The sequence below is a fragment of the Camarhynchus parvulus genome, chromosome 4, assembly GCF_901933205.1.
Source record: "Camarhynchus parvulus chromosome 4, STF_HiC, whole genome shotgun sequence".
NCBI lineage: Eukaryota > Metazoa > Chordata > Aves > Passeriformes > Thraupidae > Camarhynchus > Camarhynchus parvulus.
In genome coordinates, this window is record NC_044574.1 from 24,910,499 (window position 1) to 24,928,944 (window position 18,446).

The 18,446-nt window shown below is 40.9% G+C and overlaps 1 protein-coding gene across 1 annotated transcript in view; it reads right to left on the reverse strand.

The window, feature by feature from the left end:
* KCTD8 (potassium channel tetramerization domain containing 8) overlaps positions 1–17,769 on the reverse strand; it is a 92,378-nt gene extending 74,609 nt beyond the window's left edge. The window contains exon 1 of the mRNA XM_030947453.1: positions 16,876–17,769. Coding sequence (XP_030803313.1) covers positions 16,876–17,719 — 844 coding nt within the window. The 5' untranslated portion in view covers positions 17,720–17,769. The remainder of the gene's footprint in view (positions 1–16,875) is intronic.
* Positions 17,770–18,446: the final 677 nt, after the last annotated feature.

Below are 18,446 nucleotides of genomic sequence, written 5' to 3' on the forward strand. Positions count from 1 at the left end.
AGAAGTGTTTACATTTAACAAACAAAGGTAATCCTTATGCTTACAAAATCCAATTCTTGAAGACAAACCTCCTGCTTTCAATTAAATCATGAATATAAGTAAAGACCAACCATTTGGGTGGTTTGAAGCATCCTGGCATTCATTTGTTCTTCAGATTCAAACAGAACACATGAGCAAGATAAAAATCTTCTACTAGAGTGAACTTCTCTCAGCTTGCATGAAGAAAAAAAAAAAAGGGGTTTCCTGGGGTTCCTTCTGTTTTGCAAAGTGCTGGGCATGGCTGATTAAAAAAAGAAGGGGAAAAGGAAATGGCTGCAGAATGGCTACAGGTATCCAGTGGGCCTCCCTGCTTCTTGAATACTTTCTATAATCCAGTCTTGAAAACTGAGTACTTTGGAAGACTGAAACTCCTTGTACCAAGGTAAAGTCCCAGTTTTACCATCCACCACAAGAGGAAAGAGAACCAACCACAACAGAACACAAAAACAATCAACAAGTAACATCCCCAAGTTCAAATTTCTGCGTAATACTGTCCATATAAACAATTTTTTCTCAAACTCTGTGTTATTCTTTCTACTGATATGAAGAAGCCTAACTGGAAGGCAAGTTTCTGTTTTATGAAAACCTCTGAGGGAAGATACTTATATTCAAATTCAGAAAGAAAAAAATCCCTGTTGCAAAATGAATAGGTACATCCCTTGACAATCTAACCTGGCAGTTAGAAAACTCATCTGGGAGGTGGGAAGTCTATATTCAATCATTTGTTCTCTCTGATTTAAAGAACTGGCAACTTTTACCTCCCATTTAACAGCCCCAAGACTAAGGCTCATTTTCCCACACCAAATTCCAACTTAGAACCATTTGTTGCTTCCCCTAACTAGCAAGGATTCATCTAAGCAGTACTATCAAATATAATTTGAATTGCATTTTTATAGTAAGCCATCTGCATCTTTTGCTCTGGCAGAGTTATGTAATAAATTATAGACAGGACTATCACTTTCTGTGACATGCAAAAAATGACAGCAAATAGCAGCATATTTTGAAAAAATATTCAGTTTCTGTGAATATTGCAGCAGAAGACAGATAAACATCTATTTGGCCTGCATTCCTTCTGGCAGTATTAATGAAATTTCAGCTATGGCAGATCCAGTAAAAAAGTAAGAGAAAATTTGTTTTCCTGTATTTCAATTTGACTTTATCCAGCTCATTCTGGAGGGATGTAGCAAAAAAAAACCCCTGAATAAATAAGGTAGAAAATGCATGCAGTGAGGTCCCAGGAGCCACCAAGTTAAGCTGAATTTTCTTTAAGAAAATGTATTCACGGCCGTATGCTTCCTGGCCTCAGGCAAGAGCCTTCCAGATTTTTAAATGTTTAACTCCAATGAAAAAGGTGAAGGTATTGCATCAAATTTTCCTTTGTGAAGTATAAATTGGACAGAAACTTAAAACCATCTTATTTTTGAACGAACCATACAATGAGAATACTGTTCATAAATTTTACAAAGAGAAAATGTCTTTGGTAAGTGTTGATTTTCTAATTTTTTGGGTTTTTTTCAGGCACTTTTACATGTTCTTCCTTTCCTCTATTCCTCATACAGTCAATCAATCCTATGTCAGGTGTCTTCTTTTTTTTCCTATGCCTGTAAGGTATTTAATTTCTTCTGATAATGATATGTCTATTTCTTTTATCTTCTCTGCAGAATCTCTTGGTATTTATTGTTATAAAAACTGTCCCCTCTTTTCAGAGCATTAACTGGAGTTTTCCTTCATGAAGGTTGAAAATATGAACAATAGAGACAGATGCTTGCTTTAATGATCCTCTGTTTTCAAGGACCTCATCCATAAATTTTGAACATTGTTTACTAATTTAAAATTGAACTCCAGCTACTAACTTCCAGCTTTTAGCCTTCACCTATTACTGCCACATTTACTCTTCCAGAGCCCATTTGCTTCTAATCATGGTGTCCCTCAATCCTTATTCCAATAACCTTTTATTTAAGATACTTCAAGTCAGCAAACTTCCAGTTTTTCAACTAACACACAATCCAGGAACTGCATCCCAGTTCATGGGTAGAATTATGAGCTCCAGCACTAAAACAGCAATATCTAGGTGCACCCCAGCACCTCTCAGCTCTCCACCACCACCCCTCCAGCACTTGGTTTTCTTGGAAAGAGAAAGAAGCTGTGTTTTCTCTCACTGATTTCTCAGTATAGACAACATATGGCTCAAAACTGTGAGGCAATCTGCTCAGAGTCTGGCTGCACTCTCAGCTCTAACTCAATACAGCTTTTCAGTTGAAGTTTCTATGCATGCAATTCCTTGGGGACAGCACTGAAAGGCAGCCCCAGTTCATCTCACATCCAGCCAATGCAAGCCTGGTTCGATCAGCTTGAATAGACTTCCATTTGTACAAAGAAAAAGGAAAAAAAAATTGCATTTTTCTTTGCCCATCCATATGTGGCTCATCAAAATCCAGTCTCCCACCTGCAATTCTTTAAGCTATGTATGTAGAAGGAAACATGAAACAGAAGGATTTCTTTCCCCCTGGATAAATTAAATCAATTCCCCTGTCAAGCACTAGTGCTAAGGCACTGCCATCTAGTGTGGAAAATCAATATAACAAAGAAAGAGGAAAAACAGAAAGGAAAAAAAAAATACAAAGAGCATTTACAAAAAGGCAGATGAAATTCTATTGACTTCCATCAATTTTGAATACCCACTCATGGTGTTCATAACATTCATCATTCAACTTTATAGTAAAGCACAGAAGCCCTCCCTTCAAAGGAAAATCCCTGACCTGACAGGCTACAATGGATTCCATTAGATGGTACTGCATCATGTCAGACAAACTCAGCAGAGCCCTTGGTCCCAACAGCCTCATTTGGTGTAACTCTGTGAAACTAAAATTCTACAGTATTTAATGGTAGGAATCTCTTGGTAGAAAACAGCCTTTTCTTAACTGCCACACATTTTACTGCAAATTTACAGTTTCAAGACTTGATTCTCTAAATCATGTTATATGGAAAGCACTGCAACATAGCAATCTACAAGACCAGAAAATCCGAAATTTTTGGATTTTGCCTCTTTGTGTACTAGCTGAAGATTTTCTCTTGTCTTCCAAACATTCCTTTCCATGCACCCCCAGTTTCCTTTGTTCTATGTCCTGTGAAATTACCTACAATTGTTCAATGAACATGCAAAGGATTTGACCTGTTTCGCTTGGACCAGCTTTGAACAGATGAAGCTAAGTACACATGACACGAACCAATGGAGCATAGATTGGATAAATTTACAAAAGTTGCAGAGCCCTCATAAAGACCAGTGATTATAAATACCTTTATATTATTTAGTATTTCTACAACCTGTTGTAATCTCTATATTGCTGCCGTTGTGATCAAGAATGTTAAACACTTGATTAACACTGTTGCCGACTTCTTTCCAGAACTGTAGCGAGAGATTTTTATGTATTGCTGGTACAGATATTCTGTATCATCCTGAACAAAATCCTCTCTAGAATACAAGCTACATCAATGACTGAAAGTTCACATAACACAAGCCAAAGGGTTTTGAATACCGTGTCACTTGAGTTTTGATTTATATTTAATGTGGACACAGAGGGACAGACTAGCTGACACCATCAAGACATCCAGATGTTCTCTAAGTGGATGCAGGTGAGCTCCTAACAAGGCTATCTGTACCAATCTGCCCAATCCCTCCATCACAATAAATAGTGATGGAAATACACTATACCTTAACAACATATGCCCCACCTAGAAGAAAAACTTTTGAGAAAAAAACATATTAGTAGGCATAACTGACACAATTTCACTGATATTGAGTGTTTTGACAACCTACAACTGACACAAGAACTTAAGATCTTTTTATTATGCCGCTTCTCTATGATCATGTATCTATATTTAACTATTAGGTGTCAGCCAAAGCAAACAGTATTTCTGTTTTAGCTTGTTGTCATAAGGGAATTTTTAACAGCACAAAGAACCTTCAGCTACATCGCTTCAGCAATCTTTTCAGTAATGTGGGAAAAGCAACAGGAATATCCAACATTTTTTTTAATATGATCCTAGTAACTAGTGCCTCATGTTCTATTCTTTCATTGAAATTCCAAGGAAAAAATGTAAACTGTTGAAATATCCTGATAATTAACGACCTTGTATTTACTCTATGCATCCATTCCACAGTATATTGCTAACAACTCCATGTTGTTCATATTTCCTTTACTATTATTTTTAATAGTAAAAAAGGCTACCAAAATAATCCTCCTCAGCATTTTTGCAGTTGCTACATAAATTGATTCAAGCTATGCTAGGGGAAAAATACAGAAGCTGAAAATCAGCAGCAAAAAATTATATCACAATAAAGGAACTCAAGACTGATCAAAATGCAGAGAAACCCAAAGAAATCAGGCAGCCTGTCACCTTTATGAGAGATAGCACTAGAATCTCTCTAAAGAATGACAATAAAAATTATTTTAAACAGTGGTGATTTTCTAAATTTGTGACAGTTCTTTCTTCAAGCAACATGTGATCAACAATGACAGTGCTATCCAATAAGTAGTTTGATTACTTTTTCAGATACTTTCTTAACTGTAGCATATTTAAAATTCTATGGCTTTGAATTTGGGCCAGAAAGTCCTACAAGAAACTTTATCCTGAAGCAATTGTTTCCCTTTTAATAGGACACACTGATGTAAGTAAAAAGACAACATAAAGCTAAAGCTTTGAAGTTTATGACTTTGAGAATGATCAGAATTTATAGCTTTCTTGCATCTACCTAATTTACCTGCAGCAATTCACCTCCCCTTTTCTGAGAAGTGTTTTCAAATAGCCAATGTCAATGTAAATCACATCAGAGAAGAGAACCAGAAGATAACTTAGGAGCAGGCCAACCTCCAGCCCAAAAGCATGGTCAGTTATGAGGTTGGATCAGATTAGCAGGGCTCAATCCAGAAAAAGTCCTGAAAGCCTCAAAGGACACACAACACACACAGCATCACTGCACAGACTGTTCCAACACCTCCTTAATGGAGGAAATGTTTTGCCTTTCATCAAGGAACTTTTAAGTCTATTAGGAAGCTTGAAGGCTGAGTTTTATGTGCCTACCATATATAACATTTAACACCCTTAATTTCCTGATCCACAGCCCACAACCATATACCTTTTTAAACTGAAATTATGGCAACATGCTCTGGACCAGCAGTAATTGTCTAGTAATTTGCAATAATCATGCTACATGACTGCTTGATAATAAATAGCTTTTACTAGCATTGCTTTCACCGTTACAAACTGACCCAGTTGAGAAAATTAATGAGTGAGAGTTAACCACTGCTAGAAAGCAAGGTGAATTTTGATAAAATGTCAATTTCTGGATTGCAAAACCTACGCTACAACCATATGGGATAAGGAAGGAAGGAAATAAGTGTGGTTTATTACCAGTCATGGAGGTGATAAGAAAAACTAAATTTTCCAAAGCAGCAGTCTAAATTCAAATTTTTCTATCCCTGCTGCTTGCCTGGTACTCAAAGTGCAGATGGAAATTTTCACTGAACTTGACTGGATTTTCTGAAAATACATTCAAGATTGAAAGCATTGATTTAGAGGTCAATTTTAGTTTCATATTATTCTCAAATGGGGTTCATTACATGGTTCATTAAAAAGGTTAACTATTTTATTTTTGCTAGTAATCTCACTATGATGACCGAGGATAATCCTGATTTCAAAATCATGTATTAAAATATTTTAAAAAAACAAAGAATGTCTTCTCAGTGTTCAGAATATTTTTTCTGTGTTCAGAAAATGCAGCCAAGCAACCACTCCAGGTTCCTTTGTACCTCTATGCATCATGGTGACAATACAAAAAGTCTTGTGTACATAATTAATATTAATTATGAATGAAAAAATTTGCCATAGTCTGAAAAGCAAATAATTTTTTCCCATTTTTTAAATTTCTCTTTTTTCTGTGCTATAGCAAGTTTTTTAATTGTGGAATGCCCCACCCTGACTCAGTGCTCTGGCACTGAAGCACACCTGTGACTATGGTGCCTGGCCAGAAGTCATTGGAGGATGCAGCTCCTGACTTATTTTCTGGTATTTACAGAGGGCAGCCATGGGAAATATACATAAATAATATAAATATAGATATATACCCATGGGACACCCCCAGGGCTGTACTCACCCTGACAGACCCACTGGATTTCCCCAGCCTGCCCAGGACCCATTCCTGTTCCTCATGGCCTTACACCCACCTTGCCAAGTGCACCCAAAAGCACCATGAGCCCCACGTACGCTTTTGGCAAGGGTGACCAATGCTCACCTTGCTCCTAAGTCCATGTCAGACCCCTCAAACCAGAAAAGCAAAAACCATCTTCATGAATAAAATCTGCATGGACTTGCACAGGCCATGCAGCTTTTATTCATGGCATCCCTAGAAATGGGATTTAGGAAGGAAGAACTGCCAGGAGACAGTAGCTGGGGAACTGATTAGACAGAGAGCATTTAACCTAATCTCCTCTGCCACCAGCACATTCTGCTTCCTGTCATTAAATGTGATCACAGATGCAATTATTTAGGGGCATAATTCCACAAATTTAGACACCAAACTACTTCAGCTACAGGTGGAAAAAATAAATGCTGAAAGTAGAGGAATAAAAATATGAGTGTTGTTATGACTGGAGGCTGAACTACTAGACAGCTAAAAGTCACAAGAAGATATAAACTTAGCAGGTTATGAGGTAAAACTTCAAAAATTCCAATAATCTTCAAGTATCCAAATAACAAACAATTCTGAAAAGTTTTCCCTTCTATCCTAAATAATTACAGGGTTATTTTGAAGCCAAAGGATGCCATTATCTGCTACTCCATATGTTTTAGGGGGAACAAAACCACACAGACTGTGTCTCTCCCTGTCTATAAGATTTAGAGAGGTTATATTCACTTCCTGTACCCCAGAAACCAACTGACAGTGTGCAGATGAGAAATTTACATTTGCAAGCTATGACAACATTAAGATAGGTAAACAAGCACAGCTTTCTAGGAGACTGATAACAGAAAACTGAAATCTATGGGTCCTGGGAAAGTAGAAATTCCAAGCAGGATTATTAATTACAGTTGTCTTAGCTCCATTCCTTAAGGAGTTTTGTTTTAATCTTTAAATATGAAAAGGTTTAACTACACATAGCTCTTGTCCAAAGAAGGGGTATTTCAATGGTAAGTCAAGCAGAAAGGCAGGTGTGGGATTTGATGCCAGAATTTTGAAATTAAGAGAGGATAGAAACAACTTTGCTTGAACAACAGTCCCATTCTATCTTGCATCACAAATAGCCAAGTTATTTTGTTCTTTCTTTTTTCCCCCTGAAGTCCATGTAGCTTCAGCAATATTGATCAGCATTTGTATAAAGCTGTATAATGGTATTTTTAGAAGGACAGAATGAGTGATATTTATATTACCATACACTGGAAAGAGGCAAAAATAGATGGAAAGGCAAGAGTAGCCATGCCTCTGCTTTGTTTCAGAACTGCTCAAAAGCCACAGTAGGCATTAACAACAGAAATAGTAACAGCTGTCTGAAAAGAACAATACTGGCAAGTGACTGCCTATAAAAGGGTGACTGTGAGAAGAAAGGGAAAGAAAATGTGTTTACTAAGAAAAGCTAGCAAAAAGTATTGTTTAGTTTTAATCTTTCTCCACTGTATTATCTACACATTACACTAATTAAATTGTTGGCACTCAATTTTACTGATTTATTTTATCTGCCTTCTAGCCCTTCTGTAGTTGATTTTCATATTATTTTGTATTCATGAGTTTCAATAAGAATGAAAAAGCTTGGATTAAGAATCAGAGTGTTAGAGAATAGTTCTGTATACACAAACTGGACATTTGTCATTACTCTCATAGTTTTGCAGGTATGGTGGTTTTAATGATGATTTGAGTAACAAAAGAGGGGGAATCTTATTTAATTTAACTGTTAGTAAGAGGTTATGAAATTAACCCTTTTGCAGAAAAAATATTTATATAATCACGAATATATGCAATACTGGGTCTTTTTGCTCCTATCATTAAATAAAGAGTTTTACAGATCCCAGTGACATACATAAAATATTCACTAATACAAAGCTTTTGGAATGATAGTACACTTCCAATAACTTCTGTGGAATGCACTGACATAGTTGTAATACTTGAAGGATCCTCTGAAGATCTACATTCAATAAAATATAGAAGAATTTCACTACTAACTTAAGTTGCAGGAGAATGTTTACAACAGAATGTGACAAGAGTCCCTGAGCACTAGTACTTCTCTCTTTGGGAATATTTGTTAATACTACCAAAGGGTAAAACCCAGCAGGCATGAAAGACAAAAGATACAAATGCATCTGAAGGTTATTGTTGTTCGCTTATGCAAAAAATAAAATACACTGACTTACTTTCCAAATATTATCTTTCTGCTCATACAAAGAGAACATCTCTATAATTATTAAATACAACTGAACATATGTTAGGCAAAGACTTGGAATCTTTTCTTTCATTTATAAAAGTCAATGATGATGTTGATTTTTCCCCTCAGTTTCCCAGCCCACACCTTCTACCCCTGAAGAGGTGTGCAGAATACCTACTTCAGTGCACTGCTTGCCATGAGCAGTTGCACTTGTAACTGAATTGTTGTCTCTGCATTGAGTTATTCACAGTATTTTTTTAAAAAGTATTGTACCATTCCCATCAAAAGGAAGTATTATTTTTTATTCTATAAGCTACTCTAGTTTTCTTTTTTTGCCAAGTGCATGTCATTGGGACAGAACCAGGTCAGGTACGGGGTAGGTGACTGGAGCAGTACAAAGCCAGCCCAGGGGCGGTGGCAGTCCCCAGAGGCCACAGCCCCTGTCTCTGCACCTCCTGCTCAGAGCCTCTGCCACAGGGTTCAGGTGTGTTAGGAACAATGGGAAAGGGCACAATTACATTTTGACCCAGCTGCTCTCAGCTGCAAGGTACTGATGAAGGAATCATTGCGCCAGCTGTAACTCAGAGCAGTCTTCACACTGCCCAAGGCCAGACGGACCCCGCAGCACAAGGAATGGGCAAACACACTGTTCCAGACTCCTGAAGGAACAGCTCCTCTTTTGAGCAACTCTGGGAAAGACAGCATAAAAGTAACCTCACAAAGAAATAGTATCTGCATAAAAGTTTTTAAAGCGTTGAATTCATCTTGTTGCTAGAATCATGAAGCTCATTAACACCACCGTGATTTTTGCTGGTGAAGTCCCCAAAATATTTAGAGCTGTGATGATACAAATGAAGTTGCACCTTGCAGCAAGATGCACCCTTTAGTTTGTCTTCTGAAGCTACACTGTCAAAATGCAACAAACATAGTAAGTTTAGCTACCACAATCTTATAAAATGCAACCAAAATGGAAGGGCATCAGTTTTTAAAATTGCCATAAAAATTACAAATCATCACTACCTAACTCCTGACAGGATTTTGTGTATTAGAAACAGTTACAAAACCAAATTACCACTCATGTAGTTTGAATTTCACCTTTATGTGAGGGACTAGCACAAGGCTATTTCTTGCTTCAGTCCCAGTGAAGTTGCAATTTTGAATGGAACTTGATTATTCTCAGTTTCACACACTGTTGGTCCTTATATATATGATTAGTTCTATTTAGGTCAAAGAAAAAAAAACAAAAAGGAATTAATTCTCTTAATATTCTTGAATTTATATGAGGTAAAAGCTAAATGTGCAATTACTGGCTTAAAAATAAAAAAAATTTTAAAAATACAAAGCATTTAAATGAAAGTACTGAAATTCTGCTGAGAATCATATTTTACACATAGGACTTTTTTCTCCTAACATTTATTCAATATATGAATTTTAAGTAGAGTATAAATTACTTCTTCTGAAAAAGAACATGCAGTTTGATCAAGCTGGAGTGAACAACCTCCACAGGAAATCCATCATGAAGCATTTGATTTGCTAAAGCAAAATGGAATTTGCCTAGTAATATTTAAGGATTTTCCACTGGACTTCCAGTGGCTTGGTTTATAAAAGAACTATGATTTGAGTGGCATTAGTACTCCACATGCTTCAGGAAAAAAAGCATGTCCTGTAAGGAGAAGTGAAACAAAATCACCCTTGGATATAAAAATAACATCAGTTTCTTAGGTTAGGATCTCAGCTGGTATAGTGCCTCCAACTTTTTTCAATCATAGTCAAATAACCACCAACAAAATGAGCAGTCTGTAGTGTGAAAAAGCCCTGCAAACAGAACCACGGCCAGCTTACCTCTGTAACAGACTTCTAACAGTAAAGTACTCCAAACCTGGAGAAAAAATCTGAAGAAAAATCTGGGAGCCGATACAGAGCAGGGCTGCACCATTCGCCTCTCCTGCAGCGTGCGACACCCAGGACCTGCTCAGCTGCTGAGACGATGTAGGACAACGCTGAGCTGGCTGCAAGCTCCACTAAGCACCTCACCAGTCTCGAGCTGCCCAGGACCCCAGCAGGGTGAGATGGACACACACCACCCTGTGCACTTTCCTTCTTGACCCATCTGGGTATTCTGAGCTCATCCTTACACTGAGCAATAAATTCTTCATTACTTCTGGCCAGAACACAAGCAATTACTTCTGACTGCTTTATCCAGGCCATGCTGGTGTTCAGCTGGACCAAGAAAAGGACCTTTCCTGATACTCTTCCCTCCTCACACCCACAGGATCTTACTTTTGACCTCTGAGAGAGCTGCCTGAGCAGCTTTTAACTTCTGGACATCTGTGTGTGGAACTATGGCAAGAAAGGGGATAATGTGACAATCAATGAGCAACCTCGTGATGCAAATCTCAGTGAATTTTTGTTTGCCACACAAATTCTCACCACAGTGTAACAAATGTGGTATTTGCAGCAAAGGAGAAGGCCAGCCATAGTGAAATACCAGCCATATCACACCGAGAAAGCAAACATTGCAAAATATATTTTATTACCAGTAATGTTTTAATTTTAAATCATCTGCCTGGAATAATATTAAAAGAAAGCTTTTGTATGCATAACTTCTGTGCTTGAACAGTAGATAACTAGAATTTTGTGTTGATGCTAAAGAAAAAATAAAATATGATTTGCTCATCTTACTGTAAAAAAACAAACATTTCCCAGCAACTACTGTCATAAATCCTTGAAAATCTATGAAATGATCTGACGCCAAGAAGTGGTTCTCCTGCAAAATATTACAGATCCAGCAAAGTCAGCTTTTCTAACACTGTCACTTTTTCCCCCAAGTAATCCACAAGAAATACCAGTCTGGGATAATATCAAAACCAGTGTGTTTCCATTTCCTGACATCAGAAATAACAGCTGCTTCCATCAATTCTTGCTTATTCTTTATCTAGCACTGATCCTAGTATATAATATCCAGGATAGTTGATTTTCTTAGTTAATCCCTAATTCTATTTTTTAAATACGATGCAATATTTTCAACACTCTGCTCTAAATATTTAAAAGGCTCCAATGCTTAAAGTATGATTTTACTGTAGTAAAGTCAGAAACTGGAGACAATGGATAAAATGTGATCACAAATCATTGTATTGAGTTATGCATATTTTGAAGGAAGTGTAAAAAAAAAAATCAAGTGGTTCCTGGCATAGTTTTTCACTGCAGCAGTGTCTTTATATCAGCTGTAGAGGAATGCAGGTTAGTTTAATTTTTTATTAGAAAGTCAAATCTGTTCAAAGTTCTTTTTAATCTCATATTTTTAAATAATTCTGAGATAAAGTCTATTGGTTGAAATGATGACTAACATCAGAATACCAGTTTCAGTAGACTAGATTATCACACATTATATCAAGTGGCATCATCAGAGTAATATTCTTATATTATTAATTATGACTGCACACTTCGATACATCCCTTTGCATTCAGGAACATATATTTTGGAAGAATGACAAGATAAGAAGCAGTCTATTATTTACTTAATTTTAAGCTGTATTAAGAGTTGAGCTGAAATTATAAGATGGAACATCCTAAAGTCCTGCACCAGTTTTCCAAAGTCAAAGGACTGCCTACAAAATCTCTCTTTAAAGGGCTTTGCTCAATACTCCTGTCAGAAACAACATTCTAGATCTTGAAACTGTTAGAAATCTGAAGCTTTTCTACACTTTGCTTGTGATACTGATTTAATCCTTCACATCACCTCACCACACTAAAAATTTGTACTCTAATCTTTGATGCTCTTGTTCAGGTTCAAAGTAAATTGTCCCAGTTTATCTCCATGTGCCGCAGAGATGCAACTTCCTTGGTCTCATTTTTCTCCTTGATGTCTTACATATATTTATTCCAGATTAAAAAACTCCACCAAAGATGCAGTGATGGATGGAGAAGAGCTTGACATGGTCACAGTAACCATTTGCAGGATGGCTCTCACACCACTCTGCCCTCAAAAGAGCAGTTTAGGGTTATGTGCCAACCCACCAACCCCTCACTACCCCAGGGGATGCTGAACTGGATTTGGCACTTACAACACCTCAAAGTATTTTACGTGCAATGACACAATCAATGTTGGTTAGGTTTCATTGTTGTTGTTGTTGGGTGGAGTTTGTTTTTTTGGGGGGGTTGCTGCTATCATTGTGTTTGAGTTTGTGTTGATTTTTTTTTTTCAAAATACCATACTGCCTCCTAAAAATTAATTTCTTCCAACTGCTTATTCCCCATCTGATTGCAAAATTATTATCACTTGTTTATGACAATTTCCACAGCATCCAGTGTAATCTCAAAGTGCTGTGACTTCAAGTAGAAAATAAGCACCATAAATCCATGCTAATGTCACCTGTTATAAAACAAAAAGAAGAGAAAAGGAAAACAGAAACTGTCATATGTGAAACAGGAGTGTCAACACAGAAGGCATGTCAAAATTTTCAGGAATATTACTGTATTCTTCTTATAATAAAGATGTCAGTTCAGCACAGTAAGCTTTCAGCTGAGCACAATACTCTCAACACCCCTAAGTCACATTGCATAGCAGATGTTAAAAGCAAAATCCATTAGGACTAATTAGATTCTACAGAAGAAAAAAACTAGTAATAGCATGCACAGGCAATCTTGCATTACGCAACAGTACTGAGAGATGAACCACCAAAAAAATCCCCTCCAAAACTTTAAACAAGTAAATTTCACCCTTTTCTCACAAAGATGCAAGCTAACAGATGTTACAGAGCTTGCAGCCACAGGAAGGAGCAAGGTCTCCTGTCTCCAGTTAGAAGCAACTTTTGTGATGGCCACGGCCTACTGTACATCAACAGGTAATTAATTAATCTGTCATCCTCTATGGCCGTGTGAAACTAAGCAGCAGAAGAGTTTGAGCATCCTTCCCAAACTGCATATGCATCTCATGTTACACTAACCTGACCCAAGTCATCCTCATGTGTACTGGGGTGAGAGTGTTAATAGCATGGAGCCAAAAAAAACCAGTTTGTGGTACTCTCTGATAGAGCCTTTCACTACCACATAGAAGTTTACTCCCTTAACTGACCATTAAGAGACAGAGACAGGATTTGTAATAGACATGTGGAACAGATCTATGAGCACTTTCCAGAATTGAGCCACCAATGCAAGGTACAGGCTAAATTCTGGCCATGTACTAACTGGGTAGACAAATGAATCTGTCATTGCATACATGATAGCTCAAATACCACTAAGGGCAAAGAACTTAATTTTTCTTTTTATAGGATTTATACATACTAAGAAGGAAATCTGGTTTTGTATTTGTCATGACACATTGCCAAAGGCTGAAGTGCTATTTCATGGTAAGCAGTGTCAAATAACCTCTGGTTCCTCAATGAGAATTAGTCTGCATCTATCCCTAGATATTAAGCAGTTCATAAATGAGTTTAATGCATATGCAGTATCCCAGGTGAATTTGATCTTCCAGAATGTTTAAGAATATAAAGTAATTTCCTTTTTTTTAGAAAAGTGATAAATGATCATTTCAACTACCAAAGTTTGAAAGATCCTAGAAACAGACCTGAAATATGTTTCACAAACCACAGATTAAAACTTTGTCTTTCTTTAGTAGCTCTTGGGTAGAAACTCATTCAGCTACTTATGGCCTCAGAAAACAAACAGAATGAATATATCCTCATGTATGTTTCCAATCACCTTACTATCTACCATTACTAGGAAACAGAATTGTCCACAGTCCTCAAGAGAAATGGTGAAAAATAAGTTTACATGACTGTTATGGACTTGCAGACCAACAAATAACACAGTTGCTGTTGGTTGCAGCTGCTCATGCTGTGAATAACAAATGTAAATGCAGGAACAGCTTTTTCCAGTGGGATATAAAACTGGGTTTCTTCTTTGTTAGCACCAAATTAAGTCTCAGGCACTGTCCAAAACTGGAATAGGCTCCCTGAAGTCTTTCGTCTTGATATTTTTTTGCCTGGAAAACACAGTCCAGGGCTGGATATGAGAGCTCTTGAAATCAGCAACTTCCCACCTAAAACTGCTTCCTCTTCAGGGCTCATGGGGACATTTGGCAAAGAATGAAATGAAAAGCAACTGCTCTTCTTGTGTATTAAGCTCTGCTCATGAGCAAGGAAGGAAGGTGGCCGTGGCTAAGGCTGTTGGAGAGCTCCTAGCTCTGATCCCTCTTGTCACTCTTGGTGCAGAGCACAAGGCTCCCAAGGCTCACTCTCCCTTTGATGGATTCTTGTGCAGCTGTCAGGCAAGGCAGCAGCACACACACAATCCATCCAGGGCATATTTTAATTATTATTATAATAAAGTGTTGTTTTATCAACAGTCTCCATCAATTGGACATTTAGTCAGACTAAAAAAAAAAGACAACAAAAAAACTAAAGCATTTACTTCAGGCACTGTTTCACACGTTTCTCTTCCCATTTTGGTGATTTTCTTTAGTGTTGTTTCCATCTTGCTATATTTCAGAGAAATGTATCTGATCATAAAACAATGTATAAAGTTGTTATACAAAAAAGATTCTAAATGCATAACAAGCAACCAAAATTAAAGTATGCCCAACATCTTTTCAGCCTATTTTTATCTTAGCCAATTTTTTGCATTCAGAAGTAAAACAAAACAAAACTGCCACCTGAAAAATTAGGCAAAACCATAAATTTTCAGTTAACTGTATCAATTTAAGTAATTAACTAACTATTTTGCTTTTCACTTCAGAAGCTTGAAGACCAAAAACCAAAACAAAAATCATGACATACATCCAGTTCATCCCTGGCATTATTCCAAATAAATCAGTGGTATTACACTGGGGATTAAGTTGGAACACTGATGTGAATTAGAGGACTGTTCTACACAGCAGCCTCATCGTAACATACACACAAAAAATAACCAAAACATTATGAGCATCACAAATGCTCACGAAAAAAATTATGCACCTTCAAATCCATTTATAAGCAAGTAGTACATACTATTTCAAGGAAATTTTATTATCTAGAAAATAATTATGTCGAATTTTCTGAGAAAGAAGGTTTAATAATCATGTAAAATACTTGATAGAATTCCACCCAGGAGAACTGAAGCTCCTCTAGAGCTCAGATTTCACATATCCCATTGAAATATGACCAGTGATAGGTTGCGCAGTTAATCTTCAAAAACTGTTTTAATCCAGTTTCAAAGATTGATCTGAGTACTCAAGTCTGCTCCTATACAATACAGAGCAATATAAAGTAATGAATTTCTCCTCCCAGCAGAAAACTATTCACATTTCCCTCCTCTATTAAATACCGTGCCTAAGTCCAGTTTTGCAGGGCAAACAAGTTGCTTCTGTTCAGCTGCCTAACCAGTGAAGTTAGTCAGAGGTTGCATCTCCCACCTCACCACAGAGGCAGGCAGATGCTCTGCCAATTCATCCCTCCTTTGCTCAGGGAGCGTGAGACCACACAGAGGCAGAAGAGAGAAGTGAATGCAGAACACATCTCTCTTCTGCCGGCTCGCTCGACTCACATCTGTAATGTTTAAGGCTGCCTCTGCCTTTCGAAGACAAATCTCTGCCAGGGGATGGTGTTCTCGATCCAGCTGCAGTTTCATGACCCAAACCCGCTGCTCGGCCAGTGCCCTACATAGCACTACATACTTTGCCAGATTGAAACTCATTCGTCATCGCTCGGTTTTCCTATCTGCGAGTGACCCGAAACCTCTAAGGCTACCCACAGCCAACCAGCGAAGTTGCTTACGAGCTGTGTAATGGTTATGGAGCGGTTAATTTCTCTTTTCCAATTTTCGTCCACCTTGGAGCCAAACACTTTCTCGCTCCTCGGGAAGTTGGCTGTGCCCTCGCTGCCCCTTCCCTCACGGGGACCGTGCCCAGGCGCAGTGCGCTCCCTTGAAGGAAACGCAGCGATAAAATATTAAAACCCTTCCTTGCTCGGGCATCTCTGCGTCGCCTCGCCGGCGGGAGCACCGCAACGCTCCGCGCCGGAGCCGCGCCCGCACCGCGCACCGTGCCCGCCCAGATGGGCAGGGACACCCCGCTCCCGAGGTCATAGCCCCCCGATCCGTGACCAGTGACCCTTCCCCCGGGACAGCCCGACACGTGGGGGCTGCCTCTCGGCACTGAAAGGCGGGATCAGCCCAGGCTGCCCCACGGAGTGTGCGTGGGGAAATGCTCCCACGCCGCGCTCCGGACGGGGCAATTTAGGCAGTCCTGTCCCGCCCCCCACAACGCACAAAATGAAATTTGAACTATGGCGGTGACAGAGCGGAGTGAGGGGAGACGGGGCAGCCCCCATTTCTCTCCAGCTACAAGTTGCTTTGTGACAGCGAGTGCTCTGGGGGTGCAGCTGTACTTTAGGAGCACCCGCCGGGGACGGGGGCGAGGGGGACGGCACCGGGGCGCGGGCAGCACTTACTGAAGAAGATGTACTCTGTGTAGCTGCTCCAGATCTTGTCGTCCCTGTACTGGTTGATGAAGGCGGCGGTGCCCGTGGAGTTGCAAGCCACCATGTGGAAGCCCGCCTCGGAGAGCCGGTCGAAGGCTTGCTCCAGGTAGGTGAATTTGAGGTAGAAGCGGGAGGTGTACTTCTCGGGGGGGCGGTCGGGGTCACGGCTCTCGTTGAGGGTCTCTCCGAAGACCTCCTTGGCCAGAGCGATCCTACCGCACACCATGATGCGGGCGACGCGGCGGAACTTGGCGTCCGCCTGGTTGTCCCGCACCGTGGTGTAGGAGCCGCGGTAGCCCACGGTGAGGAAGCCCGAGCGCTTGTCCAGCGCCGCCCGCTGAAGCCGGTCGCTGCTGCCCTGCGAGTTGCTGTCCTCCAGGTCGCTCTGGCAGCCCTCGTCGTTGAGAGAGCTCTGCTTGGTGACCTTGGGCGACAGCAGCTTCACCAGGTCGCCCAGCTGGAAGTACTCGGCCTCCCGCAGGAGCCGCTCCTTCTCGGGGAAGTGCTCGGGCAGCGCCAGCTGCTTGTCCCGCAGGTAATCCAGCACGTACCTGAAGAGGAAGCCGTCGCGGTCGATGAAGAAGCGCGCCCGGCTGTCCCTGGGCAGCTGGCGGGCCGCCGCGGGGCCGCCCCGGCACGGGGAGAACATGGTGGCCAGCGTGCTGTCCGGGACGCTGAGCAGCGTGGAGTGCCTCGTCACGTACACCTGGCCCCCCACGTTCAGCTCCACCACCTCGGGGAACGGCGAGCCCGACGGCCCCGATACCATGTCGCTGATGGGCAGGATGCTGCCGCCCGCCTCCTTCAAAGCCATGGCTGCGAGCGGGCGGCCGCGAAGGAGGGTCTCCCTCCTAAAAAAGCCGGCCTCCCTCCACCCCTCCTTCCCTCCCCTCCCCTCCACCCACACCTCCCTTCCTCCTCCTCCTCCTCCTCCTCCTCCTCCTTCTTCCCCTCCTTCCCCCGCCGCCCGGCGCGCCCGGAAGCGCCTGGACGGAGCCGCTGCTCCGCCGCCCTCCGGCGCGGCAGCGGGCGGCAGGACCCCGGCCCGGGCGGTGGGACAGCCTGGGCTGGGCTCTGGCACGGCCCGGCCCGAGCGCGCCCCGGCGTTGGCTGCTCCGCCCGGCGGGGCGCGGGGCCCGCAGCCGCGCTGGCCTCGGCGCCGAGCGGCCGCCGGAGCCGGCTGCCACTTTGCCAAGCGCTGCCGCGCTGCCGGGCTCGGCCCAGGGAAGAGCCAAGCCCATACCGGGCTCCTCCCCTCGCTTCGGCTGGCTGGCTTCGGTTTGAAATTAATTTTTTTCCCCCCCTTGAAAATCTCCCAGCCTCCCCCAAATGCCTCTGCCTGTCTTACACTGTCGCTCCGGTCGGCACCTGCAGTGCTAGAATGATGGTCGTCCTTCCAAGAGTGGCATCCAGCAGAATGCATATGACAGCATTTTTGCCCATCTTTCCTCTATCAGCATGCCTTTAATACGAGCAAAGAGGGCATTTAATAGAGGGCACAAAAGAAACCAGCGTTCTACTGTGCTCGTGGCGCAAATCTA